The following is a 24,852-nucleotide window of genomic DNA, read 5'->3' as shown; positions in this document are numbered from 1 at the left end:
TTCTATGATTTGGTCTATTTTTTCAGCAAACTTGTTTTTCTCGTAACGATTTAGATACATTACTATTCCTTTCATGCATTATACTGTAATTCAACGTCTTGTAACGAACCCTTATAGCGGTTTTAGCTACGATTTTCCATCCCTGTGCCAAAATATTCAATGAAACCAATCACCGTTCAACAGCAAATAACTTCAAAGTATTTCTGAGGTATCATCTCCATCGTAATTAATTTTAGCAGCTTCAACTAATATGAAAAGCAATTTTCTGTGGTTTTGCAATATCTCTAAACATCAATAACAGTTTTAAGGCTGCTTTAGATTAATTTTTGGATGGCGACATAGGCCTTAGCACAGGTGGCCACTTTGCCCCGAATGATTACGATATGTTTATCATTTTTTATATGACATAATTAATTTAAAACATTGAAATTTTATTGTCGAGGCTGAACAACAGTCACATATAGACACCATTAAAAATTAAAAATAATTTTTAAAACGATGTTATTTCATTACTAATCCTTAAAATCAGATGACCTGATACTATAAGAAAACACTGTTTTTGAACACTCAAACTTCAAACACTATTTTATAGCAGATTTTTCAAACTAATAGTAACTTTTTCGCACATTATAAACATAATGCATTGTTTATAATCACAACCCATGCAGAAAATATTTTTGTGTTGCGAATTAATGCTTAAAAGACAGGGTGGCCATCTTACCCCATATGGCCATCTTGCCCCACAACCCCCTACTCTTCTAATATGAGAAAATGTGAATATTTGCATTTGAAGCTTTATCGATTACCCGAAAAAATGCTATGCTACATGGTTTACACAATCATACAACTTATTCATTCTTCTTCATTTGGCCGATGCGAATATAATTTTTCTTTTATGTTCGACATCTGGGTAACTGCTTGAAAGCTCCGTTTAGTACAAAATGCCACAAGGAGTGATTCATCAAATTGCTCCCATACAAATTTTAAACTGATTTTTATTAGGTTCCCGGGCATCAAAATGCATGAAAATCTGGTTTTCGGCCCAGTTTGGCGTGTAGATTTAGAAAATAGAATTATCTCAAAATCGCTAAAAAAGCCAATGATTAAAAAAAACATGTTTCTATTGTACAGTATTTTTCAAGTATTGAAACAAATAGTTCATGAGCTATTTCTTTATTCTATAACTTCCATGTTCTCAGCCAAATGTATTTTCTATATTTTCTCAATATTTGAATGTTTTCAAAATTTCGGTCCAATTGGACGAAAATTGATTTTCTTATATAGAACTTCAAATTGTGTATCTATCATTTTTAATATTATATTTATGAAAAAAAAAACAAACAACTAAGTTTTTAAATATAAGCGAACGTGACATATCATGTCACGTTCATTTTCATGATGTTTTTGTCAGCTTTCAGGAAATGCGGGGGTCAACTTTGAGCAACATACATGTAGTTAGCTTATTGCTATACTTTCTGAGCAGACTAAAAAGAGATGCATTCAATCTGAAAATTATTGAAATTGTAATGATTCCATTGCTGATCTTTTCATTGATCAGCTAATTTGTATTGAAGGCTCAGCCATCATAGAGCTTTACGGAACCATGCATCAAACTCGCGCATAGAGGATAAGCCAATTGAAAAGCATCTTAATTTCCAAATTATTGCCAATATTTTCTTAAATCTAACATTGGAGATGACGTGATCATTTATTTATTTCATTCAAAATTATTTAGAGGAATCCATGCAGAAATCCCTGGAGGAATAACAGAAGAAATTTATGTAGGAATCATTGGAAATATTCCTGAAGAAATTTTAGGAGGTACTGGTTTCTGAAGGAGTTCAAAATGGAATTCTTAGAGAAGTCAATGGAAAAATCCCTTGAGGAGTCATAAAAGGATTTCTCGAGGAATTTCAGGAGACGTCAGCAGTGGGCATTTCTGGAAGAATCTGACGATGCACTTCTAAAGGATTTCATGAAGCCATCCACGGAAAAAATCTTGGACGATTCATTGGAGAGTATTTTGGAGAAATACCAACAGGAGGAGTGCTAGGACGGAATACTGGAAGGAACTGCGAACAATATTTGATCTATTGTGGTATATCCCGTGTCCTGTGTATAGTACATGTCGTGTTACTTCATCACTATTTAGTAGTAATAAAGTATTCGGTTTTGTTACAGTAGTCATTTTCAACTGGATTGCAAGGAAGGATTCTGATTGATAGGTTCCGCTTTAGCACGCTCCTTTTTCAGTCAAAATCGGATCCCTCAACGAAAAAGTCAAGAAATGATACCGATAATGATCATGCATCGGAGTCCTAGTCCTTACAGCCTCAAACCAGTGTACAACGAAAAACAAAATATTAGGGATACTAATCCAGTTTTCCTTGTTTCAAGATCATTCTCGGCCACATGGAAACCGAGAACTTTCACTTTTAACAAGGTATGAAATGTAATAAGGACCACAATTTTCCTTTAATTACTAAAATATGCTGTTCCATAGTTGGAAGCAGTTAGGACTAGAGATCTTTCGCCGCAACGCAACCCAAAAAGGTGATCTACCCACGCTACGGGCTCCGTTTAAAATCGAGCATCCTTCAAACCCCCTCAACCATTCATCCATCAGCACGGGTCTCCTGACACCTTGGATTGGGGTTACCTGTTTGGTGGACTTTTACCCCCGAAACAGGTGGTCTGTAGTGCTTTTCTAAGCCGGCAACTACACGGGCAAGAAATATCTGTAGCAATAGGAAGTAAGCAGCTGCGCTTATGCTAAAGTGCCGGTAGTGGCGCTTTTGTGATAAATGCGGTAAACGTGATAACAGTGTAAACAAGCAGAAAAGTTTGCGCTACGGAATCATAGACGGCGCTCGTGTTCCATGTGTTTTTCACATATACAGCGGCGCCGCCTGGCACCTGTCCACTCGAAACATCATGCGCAACACGGGTGGAAAATGCCAGTCAGATAAAAAGAATAGTAAACAACTTGAAATTTGTATGGTGATGTAATCAATTCTCTGTTACTGCAATGAATCCAGAAGAAACGCGTAGGGATAATGATTTTGTTTCTAATTTGCAGCTTTTTGCCCCAAGGCACAAATCGCTGCGATGCGGAACGAGTGCAAGCCAACGATTTGTCCATACAAGAAAAATGATTTTATTTTTAATGTGGTGGCGCCATCTCTGAGAAAAAGAAGCTTTGATTTCTTACTATTGCGGAAAACATTCTTGGAGTAATTGCTGCTCAAATATTTCCAGCTCGGATTCATCCAATAATTGCTCTTGGGCGTCCTCCAGGGGAAAGATTCTCAGTAGGAACTGCGTGAGGATTCTTAGCAATACTCCTGGAGACACCGCCAGAATTGTTTGGAGAAATCCCAGCTGTATTTCGGGAGGAATTCTAGGAGAAATCCCTGAAGGAATCACAGTTGGGATTATAGGATAAATACTTTGAGAAATTCCTGAACAAATCACAAAATGAATGTCTGGATGAATCTGATCAGGTATTTTTGGTGGAATTTCTAAAGGAATTTCAGCAGACATTCTAAGAGAAATTTAGAGAGGAAATTCTGATGGAATCATTGGGGGAATCCCTGGAGGAATTACTACGGAAATTTTTGAAGAAATTCCTGGAATGAACACAGCCAGGGGAGATCATCATTCCTGGTTTACATTTGTCGTAATTTCTGCTACATTGAGTAATCAGCGTCTAATAACCTGAAAACACTTGAAAAAATGTGGAATTATAAGGTGAAATATCATTTCACCTGGAACAATCCTGGAATGCTTGAGAAATGTGTCAGCCAGCCATGGAATGCTCTGTGATAGTGAATTATATTGAAGATGTTTGGGATTTGTATGCCCATTCATGTTCTTCGTAATTTAATATGATAATTTTTGTCACCGAGTCCGGCTTAAACAATTTTCGAGATAAGTTTTCTAGATTTTTGAGGAGAATTTTCTGTAATGTCCAAGTATAAATTCCTTATTCGTTTTGAATAATGTCGTTTCCCTTTATTTCTAGAGCGAACCTAGTTTCGCCTGGATCCGCCCTAACTGTTGTCAAAACGTTCGGTTATTCAATGGACCCAAACAGAGCGAGGTTCTCTCTGCCGATTTTTTCCGATCCAACCCGAGCGGGGTCCATCTGTCAAAATGGATGTAAACAAACCATCAAAACAGGGGCGACTCGTGGCCTTTTCGGCTACATGTTCAACATTTTTGTTTGACGAATTTATGAAGCCGAGAATATAAATAATGTCGTACTACAAATTCTCATACTTTTTTATGTTTTGAGGTCGGACTTGAAAAAAAAAGTATGCCGAATTCTATAGACATCTGCTTAATACAAAGCGAAACAGATAAATGATTTTGACTTCTGTTGTGTTCGTGATTGAACATGGGTTAATACTAAATAAACTCGCAGTTGTAACCACATCCAAATTAAGTTGAGCCTGTACAAAAAAATATTCGATTATTATTGCCAGAGAGTAAAAAATTCGAAGATGGAAAGTGAAGATTGACATTCTCATTTTTTCATTCGTGTTTGGCCACATTCATTGTCAGCTGAATGCCTCTCTTTTTTCATTCAATTCTCTGTCACGAATATTTTTTCGCACGTCGTAAAATGTCCGATTTCTGTCAACAGACGCACAATCCGACTTCATGGACAAATGGAGAAGATAATTAATATTCTAATTAACTACTATACACAAGTTCTGAGGTGATTGAAAGTATAATCAGGAGTTACGGTCCAGTTATATTTCTCAGTGAAAATTGTCAGTGACAGAAAAATGAATGAATAGGTGAAAAAATTCATTCACCAAAATGAATTTTATTTTGATCCCTCAGTTGAGAATTTTCAAAATTACTGTTGAATTTCACTCATTGAAAATGAAAATTTTAAACTCTGTATTGCATATTATTTTTATTAGTTTGTATGAACTTTGTTACGCTTTTTCAACTAATCTAGTTCCATCTCAAATGCGACATCGAGTTTGACATCGAATTTTGATAACATAAGGATAAACAAATAAAAAAATATATCTTTGCTCACAACCACCCGATCCATCCACTGACTTCAAAATCAAATTTGCTCAACATGCGCTAACGTATTGAATCAGTCAATTGAACCAATTCAAAATTGATTTTTGAGCTTACATATAGAATATCAAATTTTGTGAAGTTATTAGCATTAAACATGGAATGCGTTGATCGTTTGATTCCCCGCTAAAATATAACCCATCAAGCATAGTCAAAAACACATGCGCCGTGTGCAGAAAAAACATCGGCGTGCTACATTCGTGGTGGGCTCTGTTTGTTTCATCCGCATACGGGTACCGCCGTCACAACCAGTGCGATCTTGGCGATGGACAGTCAGACCGCTTTTCAGCACTGAACATACACCAACACAATGACAAAAATGCCCGTATGTATTCTTATACAAACGGCACCTCGCATGTACGATGTTGCAGATGAACAGGCGACAGAAACATTGCAACCAAACAAATGCTCTGAGAGAGACGCAAGAGAGAAAAAACACTCCCATGCAACGCGACGGTTCGCACCGGTCGCGTCGGTACGACACCAGAAATGAACATGCATCAACAACGATGGTCGTAAAATGTAGTACATGCACCGGTAAGCACGTGTTTCTCGGAGGCGTATGAAAAATCGTCGTGCGATTTTCCTAATGAACGGTTTCAGAGTTTTATTTTGGACACATTTTTTTATGTGGCTCCACATGTGCAATGCACATGTTGGACATCTGGACGAGTCGCCCCTGCATCAAAACAAAACGTGAAAATCAAAATTGCTCTCTCTTTGGGCAAATAGAAGGTTGAAAACTTTAATGGATGATATTTGTATTATTTTTAATGAGCCAAATAGCATTTCAGCAATCAATTGTGCGTTTAAAAGAGTAATTTAAAGAAAATGCGCATTTGACAGTTTCATCAATTTACACAATGTTTTTTTTTAAAAAAGACAATTACACCGTCTTCGACCTTACGGCCTCTACAGACTGAACAGTACGAACATTCGACAACGGACAACACATATAACACCCAGTGGCCCAGTGGAGAATTTTCCGTTTGACGAAAAGTTTTCCCCGACTGGAGCGGGAATCGAACCCACACTCTGAGGCTTACGAGACACCTAAACGACTGACGCCGCTAACCGCTCGGCCACGAAGCCCCGACACGAAGACACATGTTGACGCGACTCGAGTCGGATCTGGATCCGTTTTCGTTCGTTTATTGCGAGTCAGGGTCAGCTCTAACCCAGGTTCAAATCCGAAAACGACATAAGATCATTTGGGTGTAATAGAAGCATGCGAGACGAAAACGTGAAAATCAAACATGTAACGTTCGCTCGACATCAATCTCTGAACCAGTGCTACAGTTCGATTGCACCGAAAGCAAAGCCGAACAACATATAACCACAGACAAACAGACGTATCACTTGAAACAAAATGCAATAAAAATCATCGTCACACAAACATAACCGCCCAATGCTAATTATGCTGTGGTACGCAAAACCACTGAGTAGATGGCGGTAGTGAGCAAACGTCAAACAGGAGCAAAAACGATGCGAGCGCCATCAGCGAGCGATTTGCGAACTCTGAAATATTTGAATAATCCATTAAAAAGGGAAACGATGGGAAGTAAATAGAGTGAGACGTCTGTTTGTCTGTGATATAACCACAGAGAAACAAATTTCAGTTAAAAACGTCTTCGCGAAAACGTAATCGCCCAATACTAATCATATTATGCCAAGCAACCACTAGATGGCGGTAGTGAGTACTTTTAGTATAGGGCGAATATGTTTTCGTGACTATGTTTTGAATCGAAAACTGTTCGAGTATTACGTCTGCTTGTCTGTGACGAGAGTGCAACGTCTGTTTCTCTGGGATATAACTGATCACAACCACGATCTTTCTGCCTGTGCAGAGTTAGCAATCATCATCAAACTCCAAAGTAGTTCAAGAAAGTTCGCTAGAATTTCCAGGAAATATTTTCAGTAATTTCAAAAGAAAAATCTCCAAATAGACGCATCAAAATTTCCATGGAAAATTCTCTGGAACTCCCAAACCGAACACTCTGGAATTTTCTTGAAAGCTATCAGGAAATTTTGTTGATTATTTATGCGGAATTTCCAAGGGGCATTCTCAGAAATTTTTAAAGAATGTTAAAAATTTCCAGACCAAATAAATATGGAAACTACACGCGGAAAAATTCGTTCTGATAAACGTGAACAAACAAACGCAAATATGAGAACAAGCAAATATACACCGTGAACTGGAACTTGTTCCAGCTGTCAAAATGGGCGGTCTAGAAACCGTGATACAAGCCGTGATATCTAGTTCACGGTGTACATTTCTTATTGTTGTTATCGTTGCTATGCATAGTTCCCGTTTGTTCCCGTTGCCGTGACTAAAAGTTCACGTATATGGGAACGGACTTTTTTGCGTGTATCTATAAAAATGAGTTTGAAGCCCCTTTGAGGCAACAAAACTCACAAGGGGTTGACCGATCAGGATGACTCCGGCATGGTTTGATTTGTATTCATGGTGGCTGTGTTTATAAGTAGTGAAATTTAAAAAAAATCAACTAAAAAGTAGGAAAATTGTAAAGTTACTGATTTTTTTATGAGTTGGGAAGAAATTTACACGATCGCTTTGCTGTGCTGCAATGACGTCAACAGTTGTCAAACCACCACAACCGGGCAAGACAAAGTTTGCCGGGACAGCTTTGAACATCAAAAATCTCTGGAAGTAAACCGAAGTAAATTCTCCAAAAATTCACAATTTTTCATGTTTCCGACGCTAGAAGGGGACTGTATTACCTGTATTACTGATTTTAGTAAGAGTAAAATAGCATGTGCAGAGTCCAAAAGAAAATTCTTGAGAATTCTTCTTATATTGACATTGTTTCTTGCGACGTTGGAGGCGATGTGACGTTAATTTCATCGCCAACTACAGGGAAGTATCAAATGATTCATCCGCTCGTGGGGAAGTTAATATGAACAAATAGAAACTAAATTGACATATCATGGATTTTCACGACATCTAGTAAATATTTTTTTTCTAAACTTCGCTAGACATTTACTCTATAGGGCTTTTTTAATACCAAAATTGAAAGTTAATCAAATGTTTTCCTGTGCATTATACATTTTGAGCAAAGTTTTAAGTTCTAATGAGTGTAACCATCATTTGTGATTGAGAACTTTTGTTCACAAAATTGTTCATGTTAATTTGCATCGTTAAACGTTGAAAATCAACTACTGCGAATTAGAGGTACTATAGCCATAACTGGTACACTGAGCCTATAAGTTTTTTTTTCAATAAATATTTCACCAATTTCAGAATACTGCTAATAAAGAGTCACATACAAATGTGTGTAAAACGGACCCTACTCGAGCGTCAATAACTTCACCAAACACCAATATCAGTAGTTCTTGTCGAAATTTTCATCAAACCTCAGCTCAATCAAGCGAAAGATTTTTCAAAAATCTTAAGTGACACAACCTTGCCTTTGTATACAATGATCATAAAATTCAAAATTCAATAAGAATTTCAACAAACAAGGAATCATCTCTAGCAATCATCTGCCATGTTACACCATTAACAGGAATAGAATTGGATGTAAACATAATTCTTTCCTTAAAATTTGTTGTTTTGATCAATGCTACTTCCCGGGTAGAGCTTTATGGCAAAAGAATGGCAAATTTTACCATTAAAACAGAATGTTTGAATGGCAAAATGTGTTATTTGTTTGTTTGAAATAAGAGTTAAAATAACAAAAATAATAACAAAATTTTGGTAGCAGAAAAACTTAAAAAATAATTTATTTTGCCATTGTAATAACAAATTAATGGTAAAGCATGCGGATTAAATTGAAGAACAAAATAAGTTATTATTGAGATATTGATAACAAAATAAGACCCAAATTAACTGTTATCGGTGAATAACAAAATATGACATTCTTGAGTTATTGATAACAGAATAAGAACAAATTTAGCTGTTTATGTGGCGATCAAAATAATGGTAGGTTTTGTTGTTCAAATTCAATTTTAAAATAATGGTAGATTCAGTTATTATTTCAAAGTAGCAGAAGAAAGGTAAAATGAGCTATTTCTTTTTTTCTTCAATCAAATTTAAGTTCATCAATCAAGGTAAAAACAGTTTTATTTTGTGGAAATTAAAAACTCAAAACGAAACGAACTTAAAAATCAAATTCACTTTGATGAACGTAGCCACCGTTGCCCCGCGATCTACTCTGGCATCTCCTAAACACACAGCTGAGAATCCGGATTTGTTTACTTTTGCGAGATACGTCGAATTGAAAAGTTATGCTTGAAATATACAATATAATAGTTAATGGTATATTAAGAGTAAAATATGTTATGGTTCCTAATGTTTATAAATAATTTCTCACAATATCAAAATAATGGCAATTTTAGCTAGGAATGTAAATTATGTTATTGTTTTGATATTTTATACAATTCATTATAAAAGGTGCTAAATTGCAAGTTTTACCATGATAGTAATTTTTGTTATTGATGTGTTATTTAGCATTATTCATGAACAACATATCAATGACAAGATTTGCTATGATAGTATATTTTGCTATTGATTTGCCGTTTTAAGTATTTCATAATAACAGAAGAATGGCAAAAGAGATATGATGGCAAAACCAGTTATTATTTTGTCCTTTGTTTGCCATTAGCCTCTACCCGGGTTACTACACCTCTGCATCACTAAACTATCGCCATAACACAAATATTTAAATGGTTCTATTTCTCTACTTCTACAGGTCAGCGATTCTCAGCGAAGTACAAACACAGAGCAGTACCAAACTTCCCTCAAATAAATCAGTGCTCGTGCTGGGTGACAATGCGAGCGGCAAAACGACACTGATTGCAAAGCTGCAAGGCGTAGAGGATCCCAAAAAGGGTTCCGGCCTTGAGTATGCCTACATAGACGTTCGGGACGAATACCGAGATGGTGAGTAGCGGGCAAGCGTTGGCTGTCACATTTTACAACTAATCTCACAATTTACTATGTAATTGTAGACGTCACCCGGCTCGGAGTGTGGATACTGGATGGCGATCCCGGGCACACCAACCTGCTCAAGTACGCACTGAACGAATCCAACTACGCACACACACTGGTTATTCTGACGCTATCGATGACGACACCGTGGAGCTGGGTGGACCAGCTCGAGCACTGGATCAAGATGCTGGACGATCACATAGCGGGGCTGAAAATTGATCCGGGTGAGTGTCGTCGTCGGTCATCGTTATGTTCGTTGAAACTTGAAACCTTAGAAGAATTAAACGTTCCGTAAAACGTTAGGTATCAGTAGTTTCCCAATCTTGAGTTCCGATTCCAGAGTAATCCACGAATGGGGCGTACCTGATAAAGCAATTGTAATGCAAAAAAAAAACAATTTTACTTTTAGATGAGAAGATGTGAAAATCTGCTTAAGTATTTCTAAGGTTTCCCATTTTGGCTTGCTTTTGCTCCATCTCTCCCCTCATCATTCGAGAAAGTGTAGTTATAATCGTATGTTTTTCAATCCATTTCAGAGGAACGACAACAGTGCCGCCAGAGGCTGGTAACGGTGTGGCAGAGCTATTGCGACACGATCGACGAACTGGACCCCGGGTCCCCCATTAAGCGAACCAATCGTCTCTCGTCGGTGGACGATGACCTGGACGCGCTTCCCCTGCCCGAAGGTGTACTAACGACCAATTTGGGCTTAGATGTAGTAGTTGTTGTAACGAAAGTACGTGTCTGCATTCTATCTTTCTTTCTGATCCATTTCTCAATTAATAGCTAATAGCATCGAATGCTGATTGTTCAGTATGAATACTACTTCTGGTTCACTAACTTGGCTCATTCTTTTCGCTTACTTCCCTTTAGACCGACTATATGACCACCCTGGAGAAGGAGCTCGACTACCGGGATGAGCACTTTGACTTCATGCAGCAGTGGATCCGTCGGTTCTGTCTGGTGTACGGGGCGTCACTGTTCTACACCAGCGTGAAGGAGGACAAAAACTGCGACCTGCTCTACAAATACCTAACGCATCGAATCTACGGCTTACCGTTCCGTACACCGGCGCTCATCGTCGAGAAGGATGCCGTTCTAATGTGAGTGGAATAGAGATGTTCTAAATGACGTTATGTGCTGAGATTGTGTGTCTCTTTTCAGACCCGCTGGCTGGGACAATATGAAGAAAATCAACATATTGTACGAAAACATGCAATCGTGTAAACCGGATGATTACTACAATGATATTATTGCACAACCGCCTTCAAGAAAGGTAAAACGACTCGCGTTTTCTCACTTTGTTCAACCCATATCATCATCCTTCTTCTTCTACTTCTTTCAGACTGTGTCCAATCGCGAGATTGAAGTTCAGACCGAGGAGGAGCAGGCATTCCTCAGCCGGCAGTTGCAGCTGTTGCAGCAGGGCCAGACGCCGACGCGCGGCGAGTCGCCGATGCGGTCGCAGAACAGTGCGGGCAAAACGTCCCCGCGGACACCCGGGTCGGCCGGTGCGCAAGGATCTCCGAAAAAGGTCAGTAGTTAAGCTAAGCTTTAAGTATGGAACACTGAGCATTATGGACATTAACCCTAAAACCTTTGAACGTGTCGGATGGTATTTCGTGATATTACTGTATATTGTGAGATGATGGAATATGCATAAGCTACGAAATTTCTTAACCTTCCAGGACGCGCGCCATCAAGCAACCGAAACTGCACCGCGCCCACGTTGTATACAACGAACGAGGTTTTTTGGTGCTGTTGCACTTTTTACAACAGCGCGCGCGCTGAAGGGTTAAATGTAAATATTTTTATGAATTTTTTATTCTCTTGAAAGGATACATTCAAAAAGTCTTCTCGAGTTTTTTCAGGAATTTCTTTAAGGTGAATATAGAACGAAGCCACACCTTGAATTTTCAAAAGCACAAATCTGAAGAATCAAGTAACGCATCAAGCAAAATTGATCGATTGATCACCACAAGCGGGTGACCAATCGATCAACTTTTCTGCTCGATGCGTTGTTTGGTTCTTCAGATTTGTGATTTTGAAAATTCAAGCTGTGGCTTCGTTCTATTCCTTCTAGGATTTCTTCCATGATTCTTTCAGGGATTCCTGCTCAGTTTCCAGTCGGAATTCCTGCCGTGATTCCTCTAAGGATTCTGTAAGGTATTCTCTACGGAATACCGTCAGGAATTACTTCAAGGGATATCTGTCGGGATTGCTTTAGAAAATCCTAAAAGGATGCTGTCAGATATTCCAGCCAGCATACTTTCAGGGATTCCTCGTGGTATTCTTTCAATGTTAATCTATTTTTGATGCAGAGATATAGGGTTTGTGTGCCATCAATAATCTCATGCTCCCAATTTCATCCTATTCGAAAACAAGCGATTACGGCACCGATTGATTCCGTTCTTTTTGTTTTCATGCAAAAAATACAAAAATAAGAAATAAAACAAACAGTGCGTCAATCCTTTGATTTTCGTAGGATGAAAATGGGAGCCACATGCTTAATAAGGGAACCAATACCCTATTCAGAGAATCCTAGTTGGATTCTCTTAGATATACGTGCCGGGATTTATGCTGGTATTCGTTGAAAGATATTTCTCGTAATTTTTTTCAGAGATTTTGACAGTAATTTTTCGGGATTTCTCCATTAATTCCTTCCAAAATTTCTGGATTCTTTCACGGATTCCTGTTGAGCTACCAGCTGGTATTTTTCTCAGAATTCTTCCGGATATTCCTCCGAGAACTCCTATTGACAATCCTCCCGGGAATTTCTGGAATTTCTGTCGGTATTGCTCTAAACAATCTAGAGTTATTTCCATGATCTCTTTCAGGATCCCTTTAGGGGTTCCTGCCCGGAATTTATAAATGATTCTTCCTGTATTGTTTCACAGAATTCGTCAAGGAAACTTGACGGGATTCTTTTAGGTATTCGTGCCAGATTTCCTGCTGGGGTCTCTTCAAAGATTCTTCCCATTTTTTTTACGTTTCTCAGGGTTTCTCATTTCCTCCATTATTCTTTCAGGTATTCGTTCAGTATTTTTTAAGGATCCCATCAGGGGTTCTCTGCAGGACCTCTTCCGGGATTTCTTCAAGGATTCCTTCTGTGATGTTCAGGGATTCCTCCCGGGATTTCTACAGAGAATCTTCCTTTAAAAATTACTCCCGACATTGCATATGTGATTCTTCTTGGAATCTTTCCAGGAATCCTGACGGGATTCCGGAATTCCTTCAGTTTTCTTATTGACGGCCCGCGGGTACGTAAAGAACACCTAGGAAGCTTTACCATAGGTTCCACTTCGATAGCGTACTCATAATCGGTCGACGTTGGCGTTTGCGGTGATAAATACGTTGACGGGACTGTTGTTGCGATTACAGTAGCCCAGTAATTCGCGTCGCGATGAACTTGTTATTAGTTACTGAGAAAGTCAATAAAATTTTCATTTTCGTTGCTAGTACTCAACGAAGTCAGTCGTTTTACTAGTTACTCTGCTATAGGTTATGGACTCAGCAAGAGGCCCGTAGCCGGAATCCGGAAGTAGTCTTGAAGATTTTTTCAACATCGAGAAACCTCAAGCAAAACCTGGCTGAATCACGTTGCTGCCGGAAGTGGAGGAAACGGAAGAACCGCTGCCGAAGCAAGAAGCGCTCGAGTTAGTGGAGGCTCCGTGGCGCTGCCGGCCATCTAGAAGCTACGTGGCAGGGAGAATTACACGACATGGGCGTCCGCGAAGCGGATGATTCTCATTCGCGATGGATGCTGGGAAGCCGTGAGTGCCGAAACCGTCGAAGCTCAAGCGTTGGTGCCGGAGGACCTAAAGCAACGGGCTGCCTGAGCGTGGAAAGCTTCAATTACAGCTTGGTGTTAGATGTGGCTGATGCGCGGGCCGCCTGCAAGAAGCTCAAATCAGGTTTTCAGGACAGCGCGAGGCCAGACAATGAAAATCTGGCCTGGTTTTTAAGGAAGTTCACTTCGATACGCATTGTCAACTGTCACAAGTTAGCCTCGGTGGGAATCAAGGTGGACGATTCCTGGTTGGCGGCCATGCTGCTGATGGGGTTACCGGAACATAATGAGTAGTGTGGGTCATCGGAATCGTTTTCTCAGATCAAAGCTTTTTTGGTTCCGTTTCGGGTCCTGAGTATCTGTGCAAAATTTGAGCACGATCGGTTGCGCCTACACTTTGCGCATTGCAATTGAAATTTGTATGGAATTTTGTATGGGAAAACATACTTTTTTGCATTTTTGTCATAAAGGGGCATCCATTTAGTACGTCACGCTAAAAATGAGAATTTTCAACCCCCCCTCCCCCCTTCGTACCGGTTTTTCCTATACCTAATACATTGCTTGTCACACTTTTCAGAACCCCCCTCCCCCTCTAAACGTGACGTACTTTATGGATGCCCCCTAATTTGAAAAAGTTTGTCTGAAACTTTTTAACCGATACTGTAAAATGATAGCCTAGGATGTTCAGAAAAACTTTGTTGAAGATCGCAAAGTGATCCGATGCTTGTGAAAATAGTTGTAGCGGCCCCCAGACGACATCAATATATTGTTGGTTCGAAGAAACTCATCAATATATTGATGCCGTGTGAAAGTTTGATTCCGCGTTTCAATGTTTCCCTTCATTTCCCCTCTCAGTTCGATCGCAGTAGTCGAGAGCAGCCGAAGCGAAGCATGCTTTATGCGTGTCACCGGCATTTGTTTTGGTCGGCATCATTGAAAATTTTCGACTTTTGTGTGGAGCGCCTCGGTGTGGGTGACCTGGGTCGGTCTCGGTGAAAATATTGTTGAAAATTATTGACAATCCAAATATTGTAAATACTTCTGTCGACTGGGGCCCGCTATAAAGCGGGCCCCACACGAGCATCAATACTTCATTAATATCAGTACTTTTTGCTGGAATTTTCATCAAACTTATGGTTTTTCCAATGTATTTTTGGAAAATCTTTCAGGGGACCCCACACGAGCATCAATACTTCATCAATATCGACGAAATTTCCATCAAACCTTGAGCTTAATCGAAAGATTTTTCAAAAATACATTGGGAAAATCACGATTTTGACGAAAATTCCAACAAAAAGTATCGATATTGATGAAGTATTGATGCTCGTGTGAGGCCCGCTTTCGATTAAACTGAAGGTTTGATGAAAATTTTGACAAAAACTTAAAATAAATTCGACTTTTGTGTGGAGCGACTCAGTGTGGGCGACCCGGGTTGGTCTCGGTGAAAATATTGTCGAGAATTATTGACAAGAAAAATATTGACAATACTTCTGTCGTCTGGGGATCGCTTTAAAGGAATAACAATAGCAACAAAATCATGCTGTTTCGCCAAGCAATGCCGACGCTATAACTTTTTCATAAGCATCAGATTACTTCGCGGTCTTCGACAAAGTTTTTCAGGACACCCTAGGCTATGTTTTCACCTTATCGGTTACATGGTTTTAGAAAAATCCTAGATTGTTATGAGAGAAATGCAAAAAAGTTTGTTTTTCCATATAAAACCCCATACAAATTCAAACGCGATGCGCAAAACGTAGACATAACCGATCGTGCCCAAATTTTGCACACTTATTTGGGTCCTGAAATGCGATCATAAAAGCTTTGATCTGATGGGATACCATTGATTTTTTTCATTTTCCCATATAAACGATGACCCACTCTAATAATGAACCAATTGTCGTCGCAGTTGAAACCCGAAGTTTCCCCACACCCGACAATCCAATTTTCTCAAAATCCATACGTGAAACGTAACGTCGGACGTAGTGCGCTGGACAGCGGTTCTGGCCCTCTATCCAACGCACTGTGCCCGACGTACGTCCGACACACGGTTTAGGAGAAAAATCGATTTTCGCGTTTCAAAAATTCCGATTTTCAACTGCACGAACAATATGATAATGGGCCTCGAGGCGTCCGGTATCGCCCTGACGGGGGATGCAGTGAAATCGGAAATTTTGCAAGACGCCAACATCGGGCAGGGTCCGACCAGTTGTAGAAATGAAGGTGCGTTGTACAGCATGCAAGGTTCCAGGAGATGCAAGCCAGCCATGGGTACGTCAAAAAGTGAAGAAAAGAATGTTCATTTGCAACAAGACGGTGCCCGGCCTTAAGCAGTCCATCCGCGTATGGAATGCGCTATAGGTGCTTCAAGAGTTTTGACTGCAGCGGTTGAGCATGAGCCTCTGTACGAATTTGCCCTGTCCTGCTCACTCCCACAGAAAATTTGAAAACACCGCGCACAGTAAAAGTCACATTTGGCTTTTACTGTGCGAACTGTTTTCAAATTTTCTGTGGGAGTGAGCAGTATGCCAGATTCGTGCAGAGGCTCATAGATCCGTGTTTGCATTGGACGATTCGCGGAGACAAAATTATGTTTGTGACCATCTAAGTCGACGATCTCCTTATATTCAAAAATGATCGGACACAGACAAACAGACGTAACTCTTGAAGGAAATTGATAAAAAGCTTTTGCCCGTTGTCTTTTTCATGAACATACTGCTACCTGTTGGAGAACCGCGCGAGATATGTCGGCCATGATGGATTTCGATTTCTCGTGTGTCTAACACGCACACCACTACAAAAAATCGCCTGTAATTTTCATTTGCATCATTCAGCCACGTGTACACTAGCAAACGTCAAAGCGATCGAACACTAGCGCATCTGGTGGAAGGATCGCGCAAATGAAATGAAATTTGAATTGATCGTTAAATACATGTGCCAAGCCGTTTTGAAGAGTGTTACGTCTGTTTGTCTGTAATCGGAAGCTGAAGAAAAAGCTGAAGTCCCATCTACAACAGCTGTTCAGGATGACAGACTTAGGCGAGGCGCAACATTGTCTTGGCATCAGGATCACGAGTAAGTGTGAAGACGGGAAGCTATGGTTGGATCAAATGTGGACGACTGGAAATCCACGACCGGTTACGTCACGGGTTCCCAACCGGTGGTCCGCGGCCCCCTGGGGGGCCGTGAAGCCAGTGTAGGGAGGCCGCGATGTTACCAAAAAAATGATTATTTTTTATTCTATTTTGTGCAAATTATATATTTTTATTTTTGTATACTGCTACCCCCGAAAGCCAAATTTTCAGTATAAAACGCCTTCAGAAGAAAACATTTTCGGCTGCGCCGCTATTTTTCAACTACGACTCTAATTGAATGTTCATGACATCATTGTTTACGAAATGTGAGTGTCAAATAAAAAAAACGTAGATCGTCGAAAATCCCTCCCACAGTAAATTTTTGGTTATGTCACTGTACCCAAAAAACTGGGTTTCGTTCATTTAAGGACATACTTGTTTGAATCCCAAAATGGCCGCCACAATGGCCGACTTTGGGACCTACTCACGATTTCGAGGGCACAAAACTCTTCGTGAACAAAACCAGTGCACCTGATCTTCTTATTTTAAGCTTATTACAAGTGAGCAAGAACATAATAATGAAATTCACTGTTGTTTGAAGCTTGCTCCTTGAGATTTGTGCGTCTAAAGTTCTGATGCACTGTTGAAGCGGGATTTTAAGACGTTTGTCCTTAATTCATATTTTATTTTCTTAAAATTTTCATTGGGCCGCAGATGTTTTGACAATTCTTAAAGGGGGTCGCCGCCTCAAAAAAGTTGGGAACCCCTGGGTTACGTTATCCTAATGCAAGGAGGTGCTATTCCGTGGAATCTCAAGAAGCAGCCTACTGTTAGCCCTTTCGTCGTGCGAGGCCGAGTACATGGCTATGTCTCGCACTATCCAGGAAGCAATGTAGTGAAGCAATCTCCAATCGCAGTTCTTCGAGGACAAGCCGATTTCAGTGCGTTGTGATAATCAATCGGCGATCAGCATTGCAACGAACGGATCATTCAACCCGAGAACAGAACACATCAGCATTAGATACCACTTTGTCCACGATAGTTTGCAGCAACGTATTGTCAAGCTCAGTTAAACATCGACAACGAAACAGCCAGCCGATGGGTTCACCAAGCCGATGACCATCCAGAAGCAGCAAAAGTTCCGGAAGCTAACAGACGTCGTGGATTATGGGAGGTATGCACTTCAAACGGAATCGCTCAAGTAATTTTCGTTCAGTGCATTATTTTTCCGTGACCGGAATGGTCAAGAAATTTAACACAGCAAGCCCCATTTGATTTGACGTTTCGTTTCAGCTCCGTACTAGGATCCGGAATAAAGCGACGCTTTATTATTTCTTGAGCGATTCCTTGCCTGATTTTTCCACGCATCGAGATCGAGATAGGCCAAGAAATTTCTTGCGATCAGCGTACTATCCATTAGGGAGGAGTGTTGCGATCATAGTAGCCTACTAATTCGCGTCGCTATGAACTTGTTATTGATTACTAAGTGTTGCGAAGAGGCATTGGTGAACCGACTCTTTTAGCGGATATCGTTAAGGGCGGACGGGACGGTCGAGGAAATATCCGCCATTGCTCTGTGGCTACTAAGATGGTAATCTCAGATTCTACTTCATATTTTGCAACAAAAACCTATCATTGTGTATGCTCACTTGCAGTGCATATGCTGATTGGTTTTCAACATCTTCAGTGCGATAGAACTCGAGATTACCATCTTCAAAATCGCGAGGCAAATTGTTAGAAAGAGAGGCAAGATAGGAAAAATAACACGGCGTCCCGTTTCACCTTAAAGCAAAACACTGATTGCTGTTGAATCTGCTGCAAAGCTGTAAATATGTTTTATTAAGCTAAACAAACACAATAAAATACGAAGTAGCACTTACAAATTCGTTAACTTCATGGAAGACAACCGTCACCTCCTCACTATTATCGCATACTGATAGGCGTATTATTAGCATTAGCATTAGCATATTACATAAGGGTGCTCAATAATAAAGAATCTAAAGAGCGCTATGCGCAACACTAGGTAGTCAATAAAATGTTCATTTAATTTCTAGTACCTACTCAACGAAGTCAATCGTTTTACGTTTTACTAGTTGCTCTACTATAGAGACTACCGAGAGCTCGTGTCGTGACGTAAACGAGGCACAAGCCGGCTCGGAACCTATCAGGGTAGGTTCGGGACTGAAGACTGACACAGATCTTGGTGCGATTGAGGATGTGGCTGACGTCGGTGTGCTTGACGAATGATTCGAGGCATCCAAAAGAATGACGAGTGGTAACGGATGCTTCCAATTGTTACGACCGTTTTGGACATTGTGGTTGAATTGGCTTTAGCAAAGGGTTTATTTGGACGCTTTGCGCGACGGTTCTTAAATGGAGAGACAACATTTTATAGGAACTAGAAAGAATCAACCTGACGTCTTCTTTCTGGTTTACACTATAGACACTATAGATTCCATAGACTAGCGGAGGCGTAGACAACTGTAGCCAAACGAACTGTCAGTTCGTGTAGCCAAACGAGCATGACGTCACGATTTCAATAGCGACAATGGATTGCGTGACGTCATATTTGCTCGGTACACTCTAAATTCATGGTAAAACACACTAAAATCGTATTGCTCAACCATGTCTCCGCGAGTCTATGGAATCTATAGTGTCTATAGTTTACACTGGTTCATCAACCAGCACTTTTATCGAAATTCGTAACGGCGAAGACGATGATCACACGGTTTGGCTGACTGTAGCCTTGCTCCGCTTTTGTGAGTGCCCTGGAAACGTGTTAGTTCGGTGATCGCCTCGATCTTAGCTGGATCCGGACGGAGGCTTTTCACGACGTGCCTGTATATTGCAGCTTATAGCTTCTTTCCAGTGTCGCTAGTAGGACGCTTCTCGGTCACGCTTACTGAACCGCTTCCCACCAAACTTGCGAACTGCTTGAATTTGGCCGTAAGAAGTCGTCGATTCGATCATCGCGCTGTCCTGCATCAAGTTGCACAGCCGGTGATATTCCTCATTCTTCAGAATATTTACCTGTTCTGTGGCTTTATTGGTTAAAGCACCGGTGTAGCAAATACGGAGTCGTGGGTTCGAATCTCACCAAAACGCGGTTTTTCATAAATTCATCTCTCAATTTGTCAATTAGCAACATTCTGTGCTTTCTAATAAAATTTCAAGATTTTCCAGTAACCCTTTACACCTTTGTGAACCATGATGATCCTACAGGATAGAGCATGAACCATTACTAATTCCACATTTCTGCCTCATTTCAGGTCGACGGCAAGCTCAACCCAGGCACCCCCAGCGGCGAGGGCGTCCTGGCGAACTTCTTCAACTCGTTGCTGCATAAAAAGTCCGGCTCGCCGGCGGCCGCGCCCAGTTTAGCGGGGGGTACCGGCGTATCGCCGCGGGCGACCAACGGGGCCGGCGACGCACTAGTGACGGCCAGCGAGAAAATTTCCATGCGAACTGACGCTGCCATGGAGTTGGACCGTTTGACGCGTAGCGTCAAGAAGGACCTCGACTTTCCAGCACAGACCGATTGTTAAATAGTGTAGAGTAATGAGAAGGAAGAGGAAAAAACTGTGGCTACGATAACGAACCACACCCACATACATGGCGGGCACACATACAACACAGAGACATGTTCACCCACCCCAAGCGGTGATATAACTCCTTCGATCAGGGGGACGGGGAAAATCTGTGCAGCGTCATGCGTGATACTTCGGCTTTGATTGGCTTAAAATATCGCAGAAGAGTAGTGAGATGTGGGATGGGGTTACAGCATGCAAGGAACGGGACGGGCAACGGAATGGAACCAGGATTGAAATGTAACCAGGAATGGATGAAGGAGGATGAGGATGATGAATGGTAAGGTATTGGTGAGACCAAGCTGGAGTGCGTGTCGATTCTATACTACTCTTTTTTGGGATGGGCAAAAGCAACATGTGTGTGTGAGTTTTGTGGCGAAATTGCTTATCGAAAACCACTTTTTAGTAGGTAAGATAGAGCGAGATTAAGTTGATAGAGAAAGTTTAATAAAACCAGCTGAAAAGATATAATTGGATGAATGCGTCTCTTTCTGCTCCCGCGCTTTTTCTGAGTCGCTTCAGCTATACAAGGTCATACATGGTCGGAGGCACAGACTTGGTCGGCTCTGGTATATTTCAGGAAAAAAAAATAGCAAATAGTTTTTGCCGAATTTCCGTAGGAAAAATGTTCTAAGATCTAAGAGAGATTGCTAGTATCTCACAGAAACATAATGGGAAAACTCTCCAAGGCGTTTACCTAACTCCCGGCAGTTTAAATTTTAGTAAAAGTTTTCCAAAATGGATTACATTTGGACATTTGAAAATATCTTTATGGAAACTCGTCTCTACCCAAGTAATACACTTGTCACAGAAGAGCCACGACATCCCTTGGGATTCTTTCAACGATTCTGTAGAAATACCACCAGGAAATAGATCCAGATATATCCATAGAAATCTTACCAGAGATGTCTGAAGGATTTGTCCAAGAAACACTCAATGCAATACGACAGAATAGTGTTCGTTCATGGATAGAGTTCTGCAAGAATATCTCTATGAATTCGTTTAAGAATTTTTGATGTAATTCTACATTTGGAACCTATTCATAAATAGAAAATATTCCTTCAAATAATTATCCTTTTTTTTCATAAAAACTCCTTATTAATTCTTCTAAAGATTCATTTTTGAAGGTTTCCTCAAGATTGCGCCTGGAAACTTGTTCTGAAACTCTTTAAGAGACTGTGTCAGGAAGTGTCAGGAATGTCTCCAGAGATTTCTGCTGGTATCAGTCCTGTGAAATGTCAACATTTTCGGAAACGCTATTTATTCACGACTCCTTTCTAAAAGTAATCTATTACGATTCAGTTTCACTAACCTAACAGTAATTCAAAAATAGTTTCCGAAATACATATTCACGCATGACTATTTTCGCTTGGGGTTGTGATATTCAAATGTCAAAGTCACGTGAAATTTGTGATAACTAACAGCACTGACTGACATTCGTACAGCAGTCTTTCCTAGAGATTTTTTTCGCGAAGATTGCTCAAGAAATTTCTGCGCTGTTGTTTTCTGGAGTTCCACCCCTGTAATAATTTCATGTTTTAATCCATAGCGCGAATCGATCTTTTATCATAGCCGATCAAGTGTATTTGCAGAACTCATCATCATAGTAGATTTATACCATGTAGCGTCGATCCGCGGACTGCAGAAAGAGTCATAAGTACCCATGAGAAAGAATGCGTAACGCAAGTGAGATAGAGAGATAGAGTAATACCCTACTATTAATTAAAGATAAAAGAAAAAAAAACTAACTTATATCGAATTGATGATAATTTGCAGCTTAGAGATGGTTAAATAATTAAAACATAACTTATAGAACAAAAAAAAACATTTACCCATTATAATTCCTCATTGAACAAAATCAAAAAAAAAGAACAGAAGAAAGATAATGCAAATCAAGCTAACCGCAAAAAGAGCGTCTTTCCTAATTTTGTCCATTTGTTGTGTTATCGAAATACGTTGCAATCCAGAAATGGACAGAATCTTTTTTGTAATAATCCGTTTCACACTTTTATGCTTTTTAAGTTTTGAGTTCCTTATTTTTCGTCCCGAAACTGAAATCGTACTGTAAACCAACATCCTGTTTTTATGAAACAAGCTGTTTTCCACGCGTGTCCCAGTATCGGTTTTAAATAGGAAGTAGGAAAAGTGTAGTTGGGAGAAACCGATAATGTGCAGTATTCATAAATGTTACTCCGAAGAGCATCGTGTGAAGAATCCGCCTCTTTTGCACTGTCCATTATTGTTTAACAGCTGATTGCCGGCTTGGTTTTGTTGTAAAAATTTCCAATTAGCTGAAAGATGAAGTTTCGTTAGTTCGTATGTTAGTTTAGAGCAAAGAGTGATTTTTATCGATTTTTTGTTGACCGCAAAAAATGTGTTTATAGAAGATTTGTGCGTTTCTGGAGCCGAGCAAGCGATCATACCAATTGTTCTTATTTATGCAAATTTATAACTTAGAGGAATACAACATTATATCGCGACGCCGGTCTAGAGCGTAGCTGCCAACCGATATCGAACGGGGAACGCTGCTACCTAATACCTAACTCACAACAGACGCAGCACATGGAACACAACGGTTTTCCTGATAGGAAAATCTAATATATCTGTAGCAAACACATACTAACCTAATACTGACATTCTCAAGTGCATCGAGAACAGCGCCGCAGGAAGAGAGGGAACCAATTTGGTCTTATACTGTGAAGAATAAAATCAAGACACTGCTAGGGTAGTGTAAAATGAATTATTGCAAAAAAGGGAACAGTAAGCTGTGTACGGTGTTGTGCTCATTGGTCCGAACGCTCCTGGTGAAGATTGATTCCAATCATCTATTGGTTTTTGGAAGATTGCTATAATACAAATGCGAAAGATTCGTTAAATCGTCGATGGATTGTGCTGTGTTCGTGCCAGACAAATGTGAGTACAGTGGCGTTTCGGTTTTATCACTAGTCATTTTATTCACTACTCGCCAAATTCACGCTCGAATTTATCACGGTTTTCGTTTCGTTTTTATCACGCCTTTTCTAAAACATTGTGAAATCGACATTAAATAGCACAGAACATAAAAATGTAGTTGCGCAACTGACTTTTAGGGCTATCCACAGTATGAGGTAGTCTTGATTATGAGATTAAAGCACGAATAGCTTTCTTTGAATGGAGTGGTTGTAAGTGGATTCTTTATTTCATAGCAAATATAAAACAAAAAGCAAAATAATTCTATTTCAAGTCAATTGTACATTTTATTGAATACTAGCTGTGCCGGCAAACTTTGTCTTGCCAAGCTGTGGTGGTTGGTCAACTCTTGAGGTTATTGCAGCACCTCATGACCTTACTCTAGATTGATTTCATTTTGATCGTACTGAATTTCTTCTCGGCTAATGAATATCAGTAATTTTACATTTTAAATACTTTTTCAGATGATTTTCATAACTTTTCCTACATATAAACACAGCCACCCTGAAGATGGATCATAGTGTGCAGAAATTTTGCTAATCAGTTCATCCGTTCGTAAGTTTTAATGCCTCAAAGCGAATTTAAACTCATTTTTATTTGTAGAGATGTATATCTCGACCCCTCGACTAGCTGTTATGTATTGTATGTGTAAATAACTTTCATAAATGGTCGATCTTTTATTTTAATTTGCACTTTAGTCTTCTGGATTTTCATAAAATAAAATTATAATGATGTCCAGTCATTGTGCATATCCTATTTTAGAAAATAAAAAACATTTGAGTATATGGCCAAAGCCTACGGTCCACACAAATTTTAGAAATTTTGTATGGATGAACGTCTACGAGGGGGAAGGTCGTCTAAGATTACCCAAAATGAGTCTACGTAGTTTACGGAGAGCGCCTGAGTAATACAATCATTGACAGATTACTAAAACTGTTGTAGCTTTTCGATTTTTAGTATAAAATTCACATTTATTTTTCATTTCGCCAAATTCACGGTTTCGCTAAATTCACGGCAAATTTTTTTTTGACCGTGATAAAATCGAAAAACCACTGTAATCAATAAACTTACGTTAAGTATGTAGTACGGGTTTGGTGGTCCAATTCTACCCCTTATACTTATATTCATTGTGATTGCTAGGTATAACACTATAACCAAACATGGGTTGAAAAGCCGATTTTCTTCCTTCCTACGTCACAGCGCAAAATAATCAATCTATAATATTACGCCTACAAATCGGCAACCCGCGAGCAGTTCCACATCACTATGCACCATCATCATGCATCTCGCAAACGGCAGTCCACACGTAAACGCGAACCTCTGCCAAACACCCATTTCCCGCTGACACTCTACGACATGACATCCGCATGCACTTGCGCAGACGCAGTGACAAAGATACGA

The 24,852-nt window shown here is 39.9% G+C and overlaps 2 protein-coding genes across 2 annotated transcripts in view; both read left to right on the top strand.

Moving 5' to 3' along the window:
- LOC109422007 (uncharacterized) overlaps positions 1-24,852 on the top strand; it is a 65,080-nt gene that overhangs the window by 21,118 nt on the left and 19,110 nt on the right. The window lies entirely within an intron of this gene.
- Positions 9,775-23,260, top strand: LOC109422006 (cytoplasmic dynein 1 light intermediate chain 1). Its single transcript, XM_062844896.1, has 7 exons — positions 9,775-10,006; positions 10,075-10,278; positions 10,591-10,790; positions 10,928-11,157; positions 11,219-11,330; positions 11,400-11,588; positions 20,185-23,260. Exons 1-7 carry the CDS (start codon positions 9,790-9,792, stop codon positions 20,458-20,460), a joined length of 1,428 nt encoding a protein of 475 aa, XP_062700880.1. The 5' UTR covers positions 9,775-9,789; the 3' UTR covers positions 20,461-23,260.

The sequence above is a fragment of the Aedes albopictus genome, chromosome 1 (assembly GCF_035046485.1).
Source record: "Aedes albopictus strain Foshan chromosome 1, AalbF5, whole genome shotgun sequence".
Lineage (NCBI taxonomy): Eukaryota > Metazoa > Arthropoda > Insecta > Diptera > Culicidae > Aedes > Aedes albopictus.
The sequence above is the reverse complement of the archived record's forward strand: the minus strand, read 5'-3'. Positions and strand labels throughout refer to the sequence as shown.

What these genes read in the sequence shown, in the direction of transcription:
- LOC109422006 (XM_062844896.1), top strand. Translation starts at nt 9,790, where the DNA reads ATGGTTCTATTTCTCTACTTCTACAGGTCAGCGATTCTCAGCGAAGTA. An exon ending in TAGTAGTTGTTGTAACGAAA is followed by an intron (nt 10,791 to 10,927) that starts GTACGTGTCTGC and finishes ACTTCCCTTTAG; the next exon opens with ACCGACTATATGACCACCCT. An exon ending in CACAACCGCCTTCAAGAAAG is followed by an intron (nt 11,331 to 11,399) that starts GTAAAACGACTC and finishes TACTTCTTTCAG; the next exon opens with ACTGTGTCCAATCGCGAGAT.